Source organism: Cygnus olor, assembly GCF_009769625.2.
Source record: "Cygnus olor isolate bCygOlo1 chromosome W unlocalized genomic scaffold, bCygOlo1.pri.v2 SUPER_W4, whole genome shotgun sequence".
NCBI classification, from domain to species: Eukaryota; Metazoa; Chordata; class Aves; order Anseriformes; family Anatidae; genus Cygnus; species Cygnus olor.
The window spans coordinates 689,632-705,631 of NW_024429075.1; the positions used below are offsets into that span (position 1 = coordinate 689,632).

General features: G+C 39.8%; 1 protein-coding gene across 2 annotated transcripts in view; it reads left to right on the forward strand.

The window, feature by feature from the left end:
• Positions 1 to 16,000, forward strand: part of LOC121062963 (protein mono-ADP-ribosyltransferase PARP8-like) — a 149,552-nt gene that overhangs the window by 95,281 nt on the left and 38,271 nt on the right. For both annotated transcript variants that reach the window (XM_040543264.1, XM_040543263.1), the window contains exon 15: positions 7,466 to 7,558. In XM_040543264.1, coding sequence (XP_040399198.1) covers positions 7,466 to 7,558 — 93 coding nt within the window. The remainder of the gene's footprint in view (positions 1 to 7,465; positions 7,559 to 16,000) is intronic.

The window sequence follows — 16,000 nt, forward strand, 5'->3', positions numbered from 1 at the left end:
TTAAATTTACTTTTGCTTTCTTAAAATCTTGACATCTTTCCCACAATAGAAAAGCAACTTGATGACAAGATGTGTCTTTTTGAATAGCTTAATTCAGGCACTAGATCCACATGGCAGATGTACCATTATATGGAAGATGTGCCCAGGTGGTCAAGAAGGCCAACGGCATTGTGGGTTGTATCAGGAATTGTGTGCCAGCAAGACCAGGGAGGTGATCGTCCTCCTGTACTCTGCTCTGGTGAGGCTGCACCTCGAGTACTGTGTTCAGTTTTGGGCCCCTCACTACAAGAAGGACATTGAGGCCCTGGAGCGTGTCCAGAGAAGGGCTACGAAGCTGGTGAGGGGTATGGAACACAAGTCCTATGAGGAGCAGCTGAGGGAGCTGGGATTGTTCAGCCTGGAGAAGAGGAGGCTCAGGGGAGACCTTATTGCTCTCTACAACTACCTGAAAGAAAGTGGTGGGGAGCTGGAGGTCAGCCTCTTCTTGCAGATAACTAGCGATAGGACTAGAGGGAATGGCCTCAAGTTGCGCCAGGGGAAGTTCAGGTTGGAAATCAGGAGAAACTTATTCTCAGAAAGGGTAGTCAGGCACTGGAACGGGTTGTCCAGGGAGGTGGTAGAGTCACCGTCTCTGGGGGTGTTTAAGGATGTGGTGCTTAGGGACATGGTTTAGTGGGTGATATTAGTGGTAGGGGAAAGTTGGACCAGATGATCTTGGAGCTCTTTTCCAACCTTTATGATTCTATGTCTGTTGTAGAAGAGCTGCATAGTACAATTGCATATGTTCAGCTTTATGCTCTTACAGTGAATGCCTGTCTTGCTCCAGAGCCCACAATACTAATCTAATCACGCAAATGTTCCCTGCTGGTTCAGGGATCCTGTCATCATACACGGGAATCTTTCGATGTTGTTAGGCTATCTTAGTGATTTATTGAGGATAAATAAAGAGACTATCTTATTGACTTACTGAAGATGAATAAAGACGAAATTCTTACATTTCTCCTGGGAATTTCTTTGTGGAGCCAATTATGGACAAACAGCTACTTCCCTAACATACAGAAGAATTGCTAGATACAGTCCCTGCGTGTACTCCACAAATGCATGCATAGATAAAAACACAGTGTGTAGATGGGGGTAACTTCAAAACACAAACCTAATGCTTTCACAGGGAACTGCGGCTGGATTCATCTGGATTACTGTGAAGGGGGAAGACAAAGGTTCCCTGGAACCTTTAACATACATCAATACATCATGAAGCTGTAACTTTTTTTTTTTCTTTAAATAAAGGTCCATGGCCCAGTACATCATTCCATCCCTTTTTTAAAAGTCAGTAAAGCTGGCAACTTCCCTGTAGGTATTCATAGCTTTTTCATATGAGATGAGGATGAATGCAATTTCTCCTCATAGCATCTTTCTTCAGCATTTATTTCAAGAGTACAGTGAGATCTAATGAATATTTACAATGAACCCAAAGTTATAAATGCATAGCTGGATACATAAACGCTTATATTGAATACCACTGAAAACTACAGATTCCCTGAAATCACTGCATGGCACAATTTGCAGTCTTTCTGCAAAGCACAGGAAAACTTCAATGAATATGTGGATCCCAAGAAGAAAAAGTATTTGGCCTTTTGCATAGCATAGGCTGTGCTATTTCATGCAGTTATTGCTAATAGAGATCTGAGTCCTACAAATTTCACTCTATAGAAGGATTGAGAAACAGCCTCAGAAGAATTAGTGAGAGTTGGGACTGCAGCCGTTACATCCAAACAGCTCCTTTTTTTTTTATGTAAAGAATCATAGAGAAAGAGGCTGCTTCCTCCTGAAAGACGACCTATTCTGCACAGCTCTCAAGAGCTCTACAGCCAGTCTCTTCTGAAGTTGCTCTTTGCTCAGCTTTGAAAAACAGTGGGAAGCACAAGGTCAGACATAGGTTTTGTGCTAAGGAGACAGGGAAAAGGCAGACACGGTAAGCATCCTGAAAACAGTAAGTCTTCTCATTTGAATCATTAGAGTGTGCCTTGTGTTACTGTCTTTGAATTTATTCTTAACACACTTTTTGTTTAGATCAGTGAGACTTGGGCTATTATTTGTTTGTAATTAATGGCCAGATTTTCCTCCCTAGACTTGAACTGCTTCAAAAACTGATTTTGGAATGTTTTTTATGACATTTTTCAAGCAGTTGGTATCTCATTCACAAGGATTAAATAATAGTTAAAATAGTTAAATTATCCTGATTTCTGTCCAATTAACATATTAGATTCAGTATTGGAAATAAACATAACCCCAGCAGGCAGCTAAGTACCACACAGCTCCTCACTCACTCTCCCCAGGTGGGATGGAGGAAAGAATTGGAAAGGTAAAAGTGTGAGAACTCATGGGCTGAGATAAAGACAGTTTACTAAATAAAGTAAAAGCCACATGCACAAGCAAAGCAAAACAAGGAATTCATTCTCTACTTCCCATCAGCAGGCAGGTGTTCAACCACTTCCAGGAAAGCAGGGCTCATCATGAGTAACAGTTTCTTGGAAAGACAAATACCATCACTCTGAACATCCCCTTCTTCCTCCTTCTTTTCCCCAGCTTTTATTGTTCAGCATGATGTCATATGGTGTGGAATATCCCTTTGGTCAGTCTTTGGTCGGCAACCATATAACCACCAAGTGATTATATGAAGGTGCTTTATTCAGCACTGGAAGCCGGGGCAGGTGCCCAAATCTGGCTTCCAGTCCCGTTACATCCCGATCGTTATTTATACATTCAATATTACGTAAGGTATACATATTCATTACAGGTTGCAACATCAGCCTCGCATTCCATTCCAATTAGCTCTCCTCCCATTTGCACATGCGTGGTGCTCTCTGGTGGTCGTCCAGGTGGTCGTCCAGATGAAGTAAGGAGTCTTCCTCTCTGTTAAACTTTTCACCTTTCTCACTCGACGCATGCTCTCTCCGCTCCTTGGTTCTGGTTCAACTCATTTCAGCATTTTCAGGTTCTTATCAAAGGTCAGGTTGTACCTGTTCTCTCACAGGGGTCCCTTTCAAGGATTCATTTGACTGTTCGGTATACTCCCTAAATATCTTAGTATAGATAAATTTGATAATGTAAATGCATTTGATATCGCTTATCTATATTTTATGACCCGTCACCTAAGAAACATTAAGACATCCATTTGGTTTTCCCCAACACTAACACTATCACCAGTATTTTCATCAAAAATTCAAAACACAGCATCATACAAGCCACTATGAAGAAAATTAACTCTATCCCAGCCAAAGCCATGTCAATCAGTTCTGTCTTAACCAGGAACACAATCTTGTGCATATATTATATTTCACATTATTATTATTATTTTAAGATGACAAAATTAAGTCATTTCACTCATTAGAAAGGTCTTTTTTTCCTCCCTTCTAATTCCTGATCGTTGCTTGTTGTCACAGAATTTAGATACATATTCATTTCATTTCCTGTAAGCATCTTGCTTATTCATCAGGTCTCCGAAGAACCATTAATGTAGGTTCCCGCCCCTATTCACATGCGTACTGGAGTCCTTGGGTGGTCGTCTGGCGTACTCTGGTGGTCTTTTGATGAAGGCCAGAAGTCTTCCTCACTGCTAAACTTCTGACCTTTCCTTTCTTTGACAGACTTCAGCAGTCAAGCCAGTTCTTGCTGGTTCCATTATCTATGCATACAGTCTTTTACTCCCTTATCTTTGGGGTTGTCCTGTCCTTGTGGTTAACATACAATTGTGCTGGCTAAGACCTATGGAATCAACATCCTTTATCTTGTTCCCTGTCTCAACTATTCTCCAAAAGTTCTTTTCAACCATATGATTTGGTTCATCTAGCTAAAAAAACATATCTTGCAAAGCAGATATAAGGTAGTAAAGAAACTTCAACATTATTTGGTTCTAAATTAAAAGGGTTTTAACATTTGTTTAATACTGTATGAAATTCTTTATTTTACTCTAGAGCTGGTAATAATATTCTAGGGAAGAAATAATTATTTTAATAACTATAATATATATTTAATAATTTAATAACAGTTTTGCTGATATAATACTAGAGAAATATCTTGTTTTGGGAATTCAGCATGTAATAATTACTTTTATTACAAACATTTAAATTTAATGAGATAACGAGTCATTAACAAAAGTGGTTATTATGTTTAAGGATCTGATTATAATAAGTACAATATAAATATATTTTCATATTTTGCTCATACATAGTATAATTTAAGAAGTGTAGTTAATGTCTATCTTACTGCCTTCCAGATTTCCTTATTTACCAATGCTAAACCCATTGGTAAAAGAACATAATTGAATGGATTTAAAATATGTAACAGACAAGGACAAAATACAGGATAAAAAATTTCAAGAATGTATTTAATAAGATGACAAAAAAAAATAAAAAAACCCCTCTGGATATCAATAATTTTTCTTTGAGTCAGTGTGGTGGTTTCACACAGATGGTTAGCTAAACTTTACCACCTCCACCACCTAGCTCACTCCCCCTTCTCAAAGGAATAGGGAGTGAAAATATGATGACAAAGGGCTCACGGGTTGAGATAAGCACAGGGAGATCACTCAACAATTATCGTCACTGGCAAAACAGACTCAGCATAGGGAGATTAGAGACATTTATTGCCTATTACTAACAAGCTATAGCAGTGAGAAACAAAGAAAAACTAAAAACCGCCTTCCCCCCATCCACCCTCTTCCACCTCTGAGTGGCGCAGGGGAACAGGGGAATGGGGGTTGCGGTCAGTCTAGAGCACTTCGTCTCTGCCGCTCCTTCACGATCACTCCCTTCCCCTGCTCCAATGTGGGGTCCCTTCCACGGGATGCTGTCCTTCCTGAACTGATCCTGCGTGGACTTCCCACAGGCAGAAGCTCTTCAAGAACTACTCCAAATATGAGTCTGTACCACGGGGTCCATCTTTCAGGAGCACACTGCTCCAACCTGGGTCTCCCATGGACAACAGCTCCTGCCAGGTCACCTGCTCCTGCGTGGTCCCCTCTCCACGGGCTACAGGTCCGGCCTGGAGTCTGATCCAGCAGGGGTTCTCCACAGGCTGCAGCATGGAAATCTTCTCCACCGTGGTACACCATGGGCTGAAGGGGGATAGCCTACTCCACCATGGTCCTCTCCACAGGCCACAGGGGAACTTCTGCTCCGGTGCCCGGAGCACCTCCTCCCCGTCTTTCACCGACCTTGGTGTCTGCAAGGCTCTTTCTCACTCCTCACTCTCCCAGATGCTGTTGTGCAGCTGTTGTATTTGTCCCCTTTCTTGAATATACTCTCACAGAGCTGCAAACGGCATCGCTTATTGGCTCGTCTCTGGGCTGTGTCAAGTCCCTTTGGAGCCAGCTGAAACTGGCTCTTATCTGACATGGGGTAGGTTCTGTATTCTTCTTACAGAAGCCACCCCTGCAGCCCCCCATTACCATAACCTTGCCACGTAAACCCACTACAATAATTTACTTTTTTAAAAAATACCAAGATAAAAAAAAAAAAAGAGCGTAATCTGTAAATGTTGTTTATTATTTTTTAGAATTTTGTACATCAGAACCACGTGGCTTCCTGAAGTGTTTGTTTCTCAGAAAGAAATGAGTTTGATGAAACCCATTTCCATTACTGGGATTTTTTTTCCCTTGTGTTTTGAAAGAGATTGACAAAGTTAGCAAAGTAGTTCTTCTGGTTTTATTATCATGTAATTTATTATATATTATATCCCACTAGAATATGAGGTTCTAGTGAATGCTTTTGGAGCTTTTGTGTTCAATTTTGAGGTATTTTCTGTAAATGTATTGTCTGAATATTGAAGTACATACCACTAGACTGTGGTCCTTTGCTCTTTGCATTCCTTAAAATATTATTTTATAAGTATTGTCTTGTGAAGCTTTTATTCTAAAAAATATTCAGGAGGCATAAAGTTTCATAAAATTTTTGATTTTTGTCTAGTGCGCTATTTTTGTCTAGTTTGCAATGGCACGGTGAATTGGATCATGTTAGGCTTCATCTGCTGCCTAATGGAATGTAACAGATAAAATAAATAAAATGGATGACACACTATTAGACTTGAAAGATGATAGCACTTGTAAAGAAATTAATGTGAGAATATGTCAATGCAGTACATTTCAGATGTTTATGAAAGTTTAGAATCTTTGAAAACCAAGTGCATATTTTAAAGGCTATGAAACAAATGACTACAAATACAGCAGTATACCTATTACTGACAAAGCTGTTTCCTGAGATGGAATTCAACTAAATTTTATGTTTGGTTTGTGTGCTTGATACATTTTTTAAAAAAATTATTTCTGCAAGTGCTTATTAGACACATTGGCTTGAACTTCCAAACATACTGCTGCAAATTCTTTAGTGATTATCATGGTAACTAGACTCAGAATTTTTAGTTATAAAAGCATCCAAAGATTTTTTTTTTTCAGCACTGCAATAAAAAGCTATGTTTATTGGGGTCAATTTTAAGGAAGATTTTAATTTATTTATCTTTCTTATATTTGTTTCAACTGTTTGTTTGTTTTGAATACTTATAACAATTCACTTTGTATGATTCATTGCTTGAGCCTTTAAAAAGTTGATCTCCTAATTATCTTTCAGTAAATAAGTGTGAAGTTGCTGTAAGGGGTGTAACCAATTAGAAAGCATATAAAGAAATGCCTGTTCTCTTTACTTAAAACTGTGATCTATTTGATTCTGCTATTATTTGATTCAGAAATTTAAATATATTTTTATGTAATTGTTGTGATGGCATTGTGAATTGATTTTTTTTGAAGATAGGCAAAATAAAAAAGGTTTCAACAGCAAACTTTTTTTTTTAAATCATAAAAAAGGCTTCAAGCTCCTTTATTTATAAAAATAACGTAGCCTTCACAGATGCAATGTTTATTCTATTCATATAATGCATTGTCTTAAAGTTTACAAATACATTGTTAAATTAGTTTTAAAAATTAAATGTAGCTTCTTCAATATTTTGTCTTCTGGATCAGATTTTTAAGTGTGTTCTCAATAGTGAAATAACAAACTGCAAATAATAACCCTGCATATATGGAGTGGATGTGCCACCGTTACATTCTGGATTTGTTCTCTATGAGTTTTAGTTCTGTAAGATATTTTCAATCTGATAGGACAGTTTAGATGGATGTTTGGGTACTATGTCTGTAATTTTGGTGTTGTAATCTGTTTGGATTTCTTTTAAGTTTAGCCTTTATGAGTACTTACAAGTTTTAGAGTTCTTAACACTTGTTCTGCAGATTATTAAGATGCTCCTCTAATGTATCTTCCTCAATAATTGACATGTATTCATAATCTGAAATGAATGTTGCAGTTTATATCTGGAGAACATAGTTACCATTAAATATTTTTTGTTGTAGGTATTTAATGGTAAAACCAATAACCCCAAACTAGGACAAAAATATAATTAACTTTCTTTTTCTGTTTAGCCTACTGTTTGTGAACGGGAGCTCTGTGTATTTGCTTTCCAAACATTAGGAGTGATGAATGAAGCTGCGGATGAAATTGCAACTGGGGCTCAGGTAAGCTTATTTAATCCTCATTACATGTCTGACTTTCTATAGCATGTGTAGTTTTCTCAGTCTCTTTGAGAATTTATTTGGACTTGTATTCCCCATATGAGTACTCTTTGGTAAGTAGCACTTATTTGTGTACTCATAGCTGTAAATACACTGTTTTATGCATGACATTTTCAGATGTTACTAATAAGGTGCTTCTACTGTTTTCCTTCCATGCAATTAGAGTAACCCTGATTTCTTGTTCTGTTGTATTCAACTAGGTCAAATGGGTCCCTAATAAAGGGAGCCATTGTTATTTGGAGATAATTCCCATTTATTTACCTAATTTATTTACCTAATGAACTGTTACTACTCTCATGCAATTAATAAGCTACTTCCTGTTCATACTGATGGGATACAGCTATCCACTGTACATCTGTTGTTTTTATTATTAACAGTGGGAAAGTCCCTATTGATGTTGCTACATAGTGTTTTTTTCCTCTCTTCTCAAGGATCAGGAATTTAATACAGGCTTGCTCCCTAAGTTCAGTTATTAATGTAGTTATAACCATATAATTACTTGTTTTCTTTCATGATTTTGTATGCGCCTTAAAACAAAGTATATTAAACTATGTTTCTAAATCACCGTTTAACCTTGGTTTACAATAGTTACAGGACTTCAGTAAAGTCAAAAGTTAAAATGCACTTTTCCATAAGATCTGAAAAAGGCCATTTTTCTCTGATTACCGAAGCATATGTCACTGACTATGCATTTCTACGTAAGCAACATGTTTTTTGGAAGAGCAAATATTGCGTTCAGTTAACTTTAACTAGCACTAGTGAGTCTAGCCACTGGAAATAAATTATTTAGCAAAGTGTCTGAAGACTGCCTTTGGAAGTTTCCTCAAAGGAAGAAACTTGGGGCAGTGTACATAAGCTTTTTCACTTTAGAATATAACTTTGGGATCTGAACATCAGCTCTTCATCTGATGTCTGAAGACAGTTGGATGTCTACATTTGCAACATCTAACGTGCCACACACTGGGATACCCATGCAAATTTGTAAATGTAGAGAGGTGTGCTGATGAAACCCCATCTCTTCCCCAGCCTGAAGTTCTCTGAAGGCCTCAATTATGTCTTTCTGTTGAGCTGGACTTTTAATTTCTGAATGTACAAACAAGTAGCTCTCACTTCACTTTTCAAATACAGCTGACAGGAGAGATGGTCCTGGTTAACTCTCACGCTATGTTTTTATATAGGTCTCACAGAGACATGCAGAGCTTGTTCTAGATTTCTAGAGCACCTCCTCATCTACTGAGCTTTGCTGAAGAGTACTGAAGAGATTAGAACCTTAATGGTGCTTAAGAGGTAGATGAATGCTTCTGTTAATTGTCCTTTTGGACTGAGGTGGCTAAATTTTACTGAGCCTCACTCTGCTAATAGCATCACACCCAGCTCATTGCATCTGATCTATTTGAGCTCCCTTTCCTGGTTGCAGAAAGAATTCAGTACATTTAGGGTTTGATTAAATTGAGTGACTTTTGACGTTAGTTTAGGATGATGTTGTTCTGATTTAACCTGCGCAGCCTTCAACCTGCTAATCACTGTGCAGCTGTTAACTCACTCCTCCCTTACGCAGGGGGATGGGGGAGAGTTTTTTTTTTTTAAAAAAGTAAAACTCGTTGGTTGAAATGAAGAAAGGCAGTTTGATAGGACAGAAAAAGAAGGGAAAATATTATTATGATAAAAGAATATACAAAGCAATTGCTGCACAATGCAATTGCTCACCACCTGCTGACTGGTGCCCAACCAGACCCTGAGCAGAGGCACCAACCACACCACCCCCCACCCCCCCCCCACCCCCCCCCCCCCCCAAGTTTTATTGTTAAGCATGGTATCATGTGCTATGGAATATCCCTTTGGCCAGTTTGTGTCAGATGTCCTGGTTCTGTCCCCTCCCAGCTTCGTGTGCACCCCCAGCATGGGAAGATATGTTCTCTCCCAGCGAGGAAGATATATTCTATTTAATTTGGTGGACTTCTTGAGAAAGTTTCTCCACAGCCAAGACTCAGGCCTGTGGGGAAGAGGAGAGACTTTCTTCGTACTGCCGGAGTTGTCTATTCAATTCATCCACTGCGGGTTCCTCATGGTCTTTCCAGGTCATTACTGCCAATGAGCTGGCATATGATGGTGCACTCCATACAAACTTCTGTCACATGGGTTGTGTACACTTGACTTCATCTGGATCTCTGGATATCTGTTTGTTGTCTAGATCATCATAAATGACTTCCTGTATGGCGAATTCCCTCAGGTACTGGATTCCCCTCTCCATGGTGGTCCACTTGCTTGATTGACATACAAGATCTTCCTTGAAGGGATACCTTTCCTTCACACCTGACAGGAGACGCCTCCAGAGGGTGAAGACTTGTGCTCCTTTTCCAATTGCTTTGTCAATGACCACTTCCCTGACGAGGGATCCCAGCCTCCTGGCTTCCCTGCCCTCTAATTCCAGACTATTGGCTCCGGTGTCCCAGCACCGGAGCAGCCAGGTGACAAGGTGCTCACCTGGACAATGACTGAAATCTTTTTGCACATCTCGTCGCTCACGCTGGGATAGGCATCGGGTAGTTATTGATGCTTTTATGATATCTTCCTCTTTGTCTTCCTGTTCCTCTGCTGGCCCATCCACTTCAGAGTAGCGTGCCTTGTCTTCTTCTTATTCCCCAGTCTGAGTAGGAGTTCCTCTCCTTTCTAAGTGACCTGACTTTCTCATCCATTGTTTCATCTTGCATATAGGGGTGACTGATACTGGCACAAGTTGGTACTCAGGCCCAACCATGGGGCCCATCACAGGGGTTGGAGTGTCCTCAGGGCCCGACACAGAGGTTGGAACGGCTGCAGGGCCTGTCACAAGGGTTGGAGTGGTGTTGATTGCAGCTCAGTAAGCATAGGACAAGCCCTAGCACGTTGCAGTGATTTGCGTCTCTTTGGAATTGCCAGGGTGATGACACACATTTTTCAAAGTTCTGCCAGTTTTTTAGGATTTTGCAGTTGTTCAGGGGTGAAGTTCCAAAACATTGGAGGCGCCCGCTGCTCTAGGTGCATGTCCATATCCTCCCACACTCCCTGCCACTCATAACTATCCTGCCTCAGGACAGATCTCTGGATGATATTCCTAAGAATTGTTTAACCTTAGACAAAACCTGAAGCACATTCAGGAGACATAACAATAAGAACGTGCTGGTTTGAACATCCCAAGGATATTCAAAGTTTTGAAGAGCTATCCGAACTTTCCTGGATGAGAAGGGGGAGGTTAAGGAGGAAGGGAGTGTGCAGAAGTGGGAAAAAGTATCCCCCCTTGTTCCCCCCACAGACTGGCTCCCTGAGGAGAAAAGGTGAAAGGTGTAATTATTAATAGTTGCTGAGATAGGGTTTCCGAAGTTGATGGCAATGCTGAGTACAAATACAAAATTAGTCTTATGACTAATAATTTTATCATATCATAAGCCAATGTTACACATTACAGCAAAATAATAACCTTAAACTAGCCCCCAGAAATCATAGAATTATAGAATCATTAAGGTTGGAAAACAGCTCCAAGGTCATCTGATCCACCCATCCCCCCTACCACCAATATTACCCACTAAACCATATCCCTAAGTACCACATCCAACCTTTCCTTAAACACCCCCAGGGACAGTGACTCCACCACCTCCCTGGGCAACCCATTCCAGTGCCTAACCAGTCTTTCTGAACAGAAGAGGTAGATGAACGCTTCTGTTGATTGTCCTATTGGACTGAGGTGGCTAAATTTTGCTGAGCCTGACTCTGCTAATAGCATCACACCCAGCTCATTACATCTGATCTTTTTGAGCTCCCTTTCCTGGTTGCAGAAAGAATTCAGTACATTTAGGCCCCATTTGAAATGTAAGCACTCTCCATCAAGCGATCTTCTGGATCGCTTGATGGACAGTGCTTACAATTGGACTGTAATTTGGAATATGCTTTCTCCAAAATGCCTAAGAAAGCTTGTGCTTCTTGTTTGCTAGTTGGTGGAGACAGCTGTTATTTTGTTGATCACATCCATAGGAATCTGACGACATCCACCTTACCATTTTATCCCTCAGAACTGGATCTCCTGTGCAGGTCCTTTGACCTTATTTTGTTTTATGGCAAAACCGGCCTTCAGAAGAATTTGGACTGTTTTCCTCCCTTTCTGAAAAACTTCCTCTGCTGTGTCACCCCACACGAAGATGTCGTCAATGTACTGCAGGTGTTCAGGAGCTTCCCCCTGTTCCAGTGTAGTCTGGATCAGTCCATGGCACGGACTGCTAGTAGGAAGAAAATTAACTCTGTCTCAGTTATAACCAGGACACCTGCCCATATCTTCTCACTCACCTTGCCACCCATAACCATCCTGCTTCAGGGCAGATGTCTAGGTGGTATTTTTGAATAGTTGTCTAACCTTAGAAAAAAACTGAAACACATTCAAGAGACATAGCAATAGGATCATGCTGGTTTGAACATCCCAAGGATATTCAAAAATTTCAAAACGTATTTTAAGTCGCCTAGAATAAAGAGTGTATTTGTTAATAGTTTTCACAGTAAGGTTCCTGAAGTGCAAAAATGATGGCCATACTGAGTACAAATACCAGATTAAGTTCATGGTTGGTGTAATATGAACACATGCTATATAAAAAATGGCAAAACCATAAACAAACTTAGGCCAGCCCCCTGAGATGTTATACAAAAAGAAAGGAATTAATAAAAAACAACCTTGAAAACATAAAACAACACTGTAAATGAATAAAACAACATTGTGACCAGCACCTATTAAAATAATATAATGCTTGTAACAAATCTTGTTTTAACATGTTCTGGGCAGAGCTGTCGGTTTTGGGCATCCAAAGGACTGTTGTGGTTTAACCTGGCAGGCAGTTATTTGCTCACTCCCAACACACACAGGGGGATGGGGGAGAGAGAGAATCAGGAAAAAAAGTAAAAGCTTATGGCTTGAGGTGAAGACAGCTTAATAGGACCAAAAAAGAAAGGAAAATTGTTAATGATAATGATATATACAAAAAAAGGGATGCACAATGCATCACCACCCACTGACCGATGCCTAGCCTGTCCCTGAGCAGTGTCCAACTCCCCCAGTTTTCTTGTTCAGCATGACATCATAGGGTATGGAATATTCCTTTGGCCGTTTTGGGTTAGCTGTCCTGGTTCTGTCCCCTCCCAGCTTCTTGTGCACTTCCATCATCCTTGCTGGCAGGGCAGTATGAGAAGCTGAAAAGTCCTTGGCTCTGTGTAAACACTGCTCAGCAACAACTCAAACATCAGTGTATTTATCAGCATTATTCCCATCCTAAATCCAAAACACAAGATATACCAGATACTAGGAAGAAAACTAACTCTGTCCCAGCCAAAACCAAGACAGATGTGAATCACGGTATAGATTATCAGCACCGTAGTTATTTTCTCCACTGATTATAAAGAGGGCCTAGGCTGACTATTAAGATGTAGGTGTTCACACTCTGAATCTCTGCATTTCATCAGATGAATCTTCCTCCAAGTCTCGAAATCATTTTGTGTATTGAAGAATCCTAAATATAGGTTCCCATTATTAGAAATCACATTTTTTCCCCCCACTGTGTTTTCAGCTAGTTTCCTAAGGTAGACACCCCTACTTTGTCACTGCCAGTATTCTCATGGCTCCTTCTTTCAAGTCCAACCTCACTTTGCCTTATTTTAGTCATAGTCAAAATTCCTGAAAATTAAATGCCTGATTTTTTTGGTAGTTCAGACTCCCTGTAGAGAATCTGTGGTGGGAGAGAGGCACTGAGAGACTGATGTCGTAAGAGAGATTTGTCATCAAGAAGTGAAGGGATGCACGACACGGACTCCTGATGGCTCTTGAACAGGAGACCATTTATTGCCCTTTTTCACTACTACATATACTTTCCCTGTAGCCCCACGCGCTGTCCACGCACCCGAATCTGTCATACAATTGGTTAGAGACCCTCTGACACGTGCCTCGAGCCAGCCAGCAATTGGCCACTGCCCAAAGCTCATCTTTAACACTGTAGTCAATTTACTTTATCTCGACCTTGCTCAAGTTTTCGTTTCTACTGCTTGTTTCCTCATTATCTCTAATTCAGGGATGTGTGAAACAGCGCAAAGCCACCTGCGAATTCCTTTCCCACAAAGAAGTGTCATTTTTTCCTCCTTGAAAATATTTAAATCCTAATTTAGGTACTTCAGTACTCCCTGTTAGGCAGGAGAAGTTTACACCCAGCTATAAGGACATTTACTAGATTCACAGCACTCTCTATTACCAAGAAACATGTACAGAAGTCTGTATTATAATATTTGCTTTAGACTTATCTCCCAGTTTCGGCTGATCTATGTTCCTCTCAAAACAATGATTTCGGGGGTAATCGGGGAATAAATTGAACCTAATCTATGCACGTTTTCCCCAGGTTAAAGCAATCTTCTGGTATCATGGTGAGAAACAGTATAGGAATTGACAGCTGTTTTAAAGGAAGGCTTTGGGATGCTGTTCTAATAAGAACTGTGCCAATTTTAAAACAAATTCCCACCGTGGAAATAATAAAGCAAGACATCTTTGGATCACTGTATTAAAAGATCTGGGGACTCAAACAACTCTGCTCTAGAAGTGTTTTGCATCTGGAAGTGAAGAATTGCCTGTGCATGAACTCAGGCTCAGTTTTATGGTAATACATTTGCAAGGTTGCAGGCCTGGTTGCCTGACCTAGCTGTGTATGCACATTCCTAGTTTCCTTTGGAAATGATAATGAAGATGCCCTATTTTGAAACATTCATCACACTTGTAGCTATTATAAACTGGAAAGAAATCAGAGCACCATGGAGAAAGGAATGATTATTTTAAAAACTTAAGTTTTCATTACACGTGAAATATTTAGTAGCTGAAACTAACAGAATGTTTTTTAACAGGTAGAGAAAATTGTCCATTCATACTAAAGGAGCAGAGGAGATGAATGGGAACAGTATGACTCACTGCAGCACAGTTCCTTTTCCATTTCATTATGAGTTGATCCTCCCCCTCTACTGAGCCCTGGTGAGGCCTCACCTGGAGTACTGTATCTAGTTCCGGGCTCCCCAGTACAAGAGGGACATGGAGCTCCTGGAGCGAGTCCAGCTGAGTCCAGACTCAGCAAAATTTTATTAAATTAAATTTTATCATGAACATATGAAACTGCTAATTTTTCTCTACTATTCTTCCATCTCATCCTCAAAACTTGGGTGGCCTAATTACTGTAGTTCATCGTAGAGGACGCCTTGAAAGCATTGCCCCCTTATGCTCAAAAAGATTCTCAAAAAATTGCTCAAAAAGATTCCTGCTACAGAGGCTTCACAATCTAAGCAGAAACATGAAATCAAATGCTCTTAGCTACAGCTTTTTCAAACTTTTGTAGCATACTTTCTAAATGGCAATAAAGTAACAGAAAGCCATGGCAGGCAGAACAAATCTGGTTCTCCTCAACAACTGTCAAAACTAAACTTAAAGAGGTAAAAATTGTTATTTTTTTATTTAAAGAAAAACAAGTACAAAACACTTTGATTCAACCAGACTGAAAACCTGTGAATTTTATCCTACTTGACATGGACCAGGAACTAAAGAGTATATAATATTTACCTAAAAACAGGGGTTTATACTTTTCCAGACTTACTTTTTCAGCTGATGTCCCAGCCCAAATCTTTCCTTAGTAGCAATCTGAAATACATCCACGGTTGGCACTATGGAAAAATGAGATAGTGTTGAACTTAAAAGAATAATCAAGAACTCATGACCATACAAGTCATTTAAGGACCCTGTTTTATTTAGACTTTATTGCCTTTACTACATGCAATGCCATTGAAGTAATGGTGAAAGCAGTCATGTCATCTGAGTCTATGAAGAACTGAATGGTCCTTTTCAGAATATCAACCAATATCATTTGTAATCTTACAAATGAATATTTTTAAAATTTGATACCTTAGAATGTATCTCTTCCCATTAATTTTAATTATACAAATGTATCATTGTTACTAGAGAGCAGCATCATATTAAATGTATCTTGACTGGTAATTCATTCTGTCTGATGCCAAACTTTCTTCCAAGTAAGTAGTTTTTACACACACATATTAAAGACACCTTAAATGAGGCACCTAATAAATTTACTTATTGAAAATCTCAGCTGAGAACTCTCCATCATATCTGAGAAGTCGTGGCAGTCCAGTGAAGTTCCCACTGACTGGAAGAGGGGAAACATAACCCCCATTTTCAAAAAGGGAAAAAAGGAAGACCTGGGGAACTACAAGCCAGTCAGTCTCACCTCTGTGCCTGGCAAGATCATGGAGCAGATCCTCCTGGAAACTATGCTAAGGCACATGGAAAATAAGGAGATGAATGTTGACAGCCAACATGCCTTCACTAAGGGC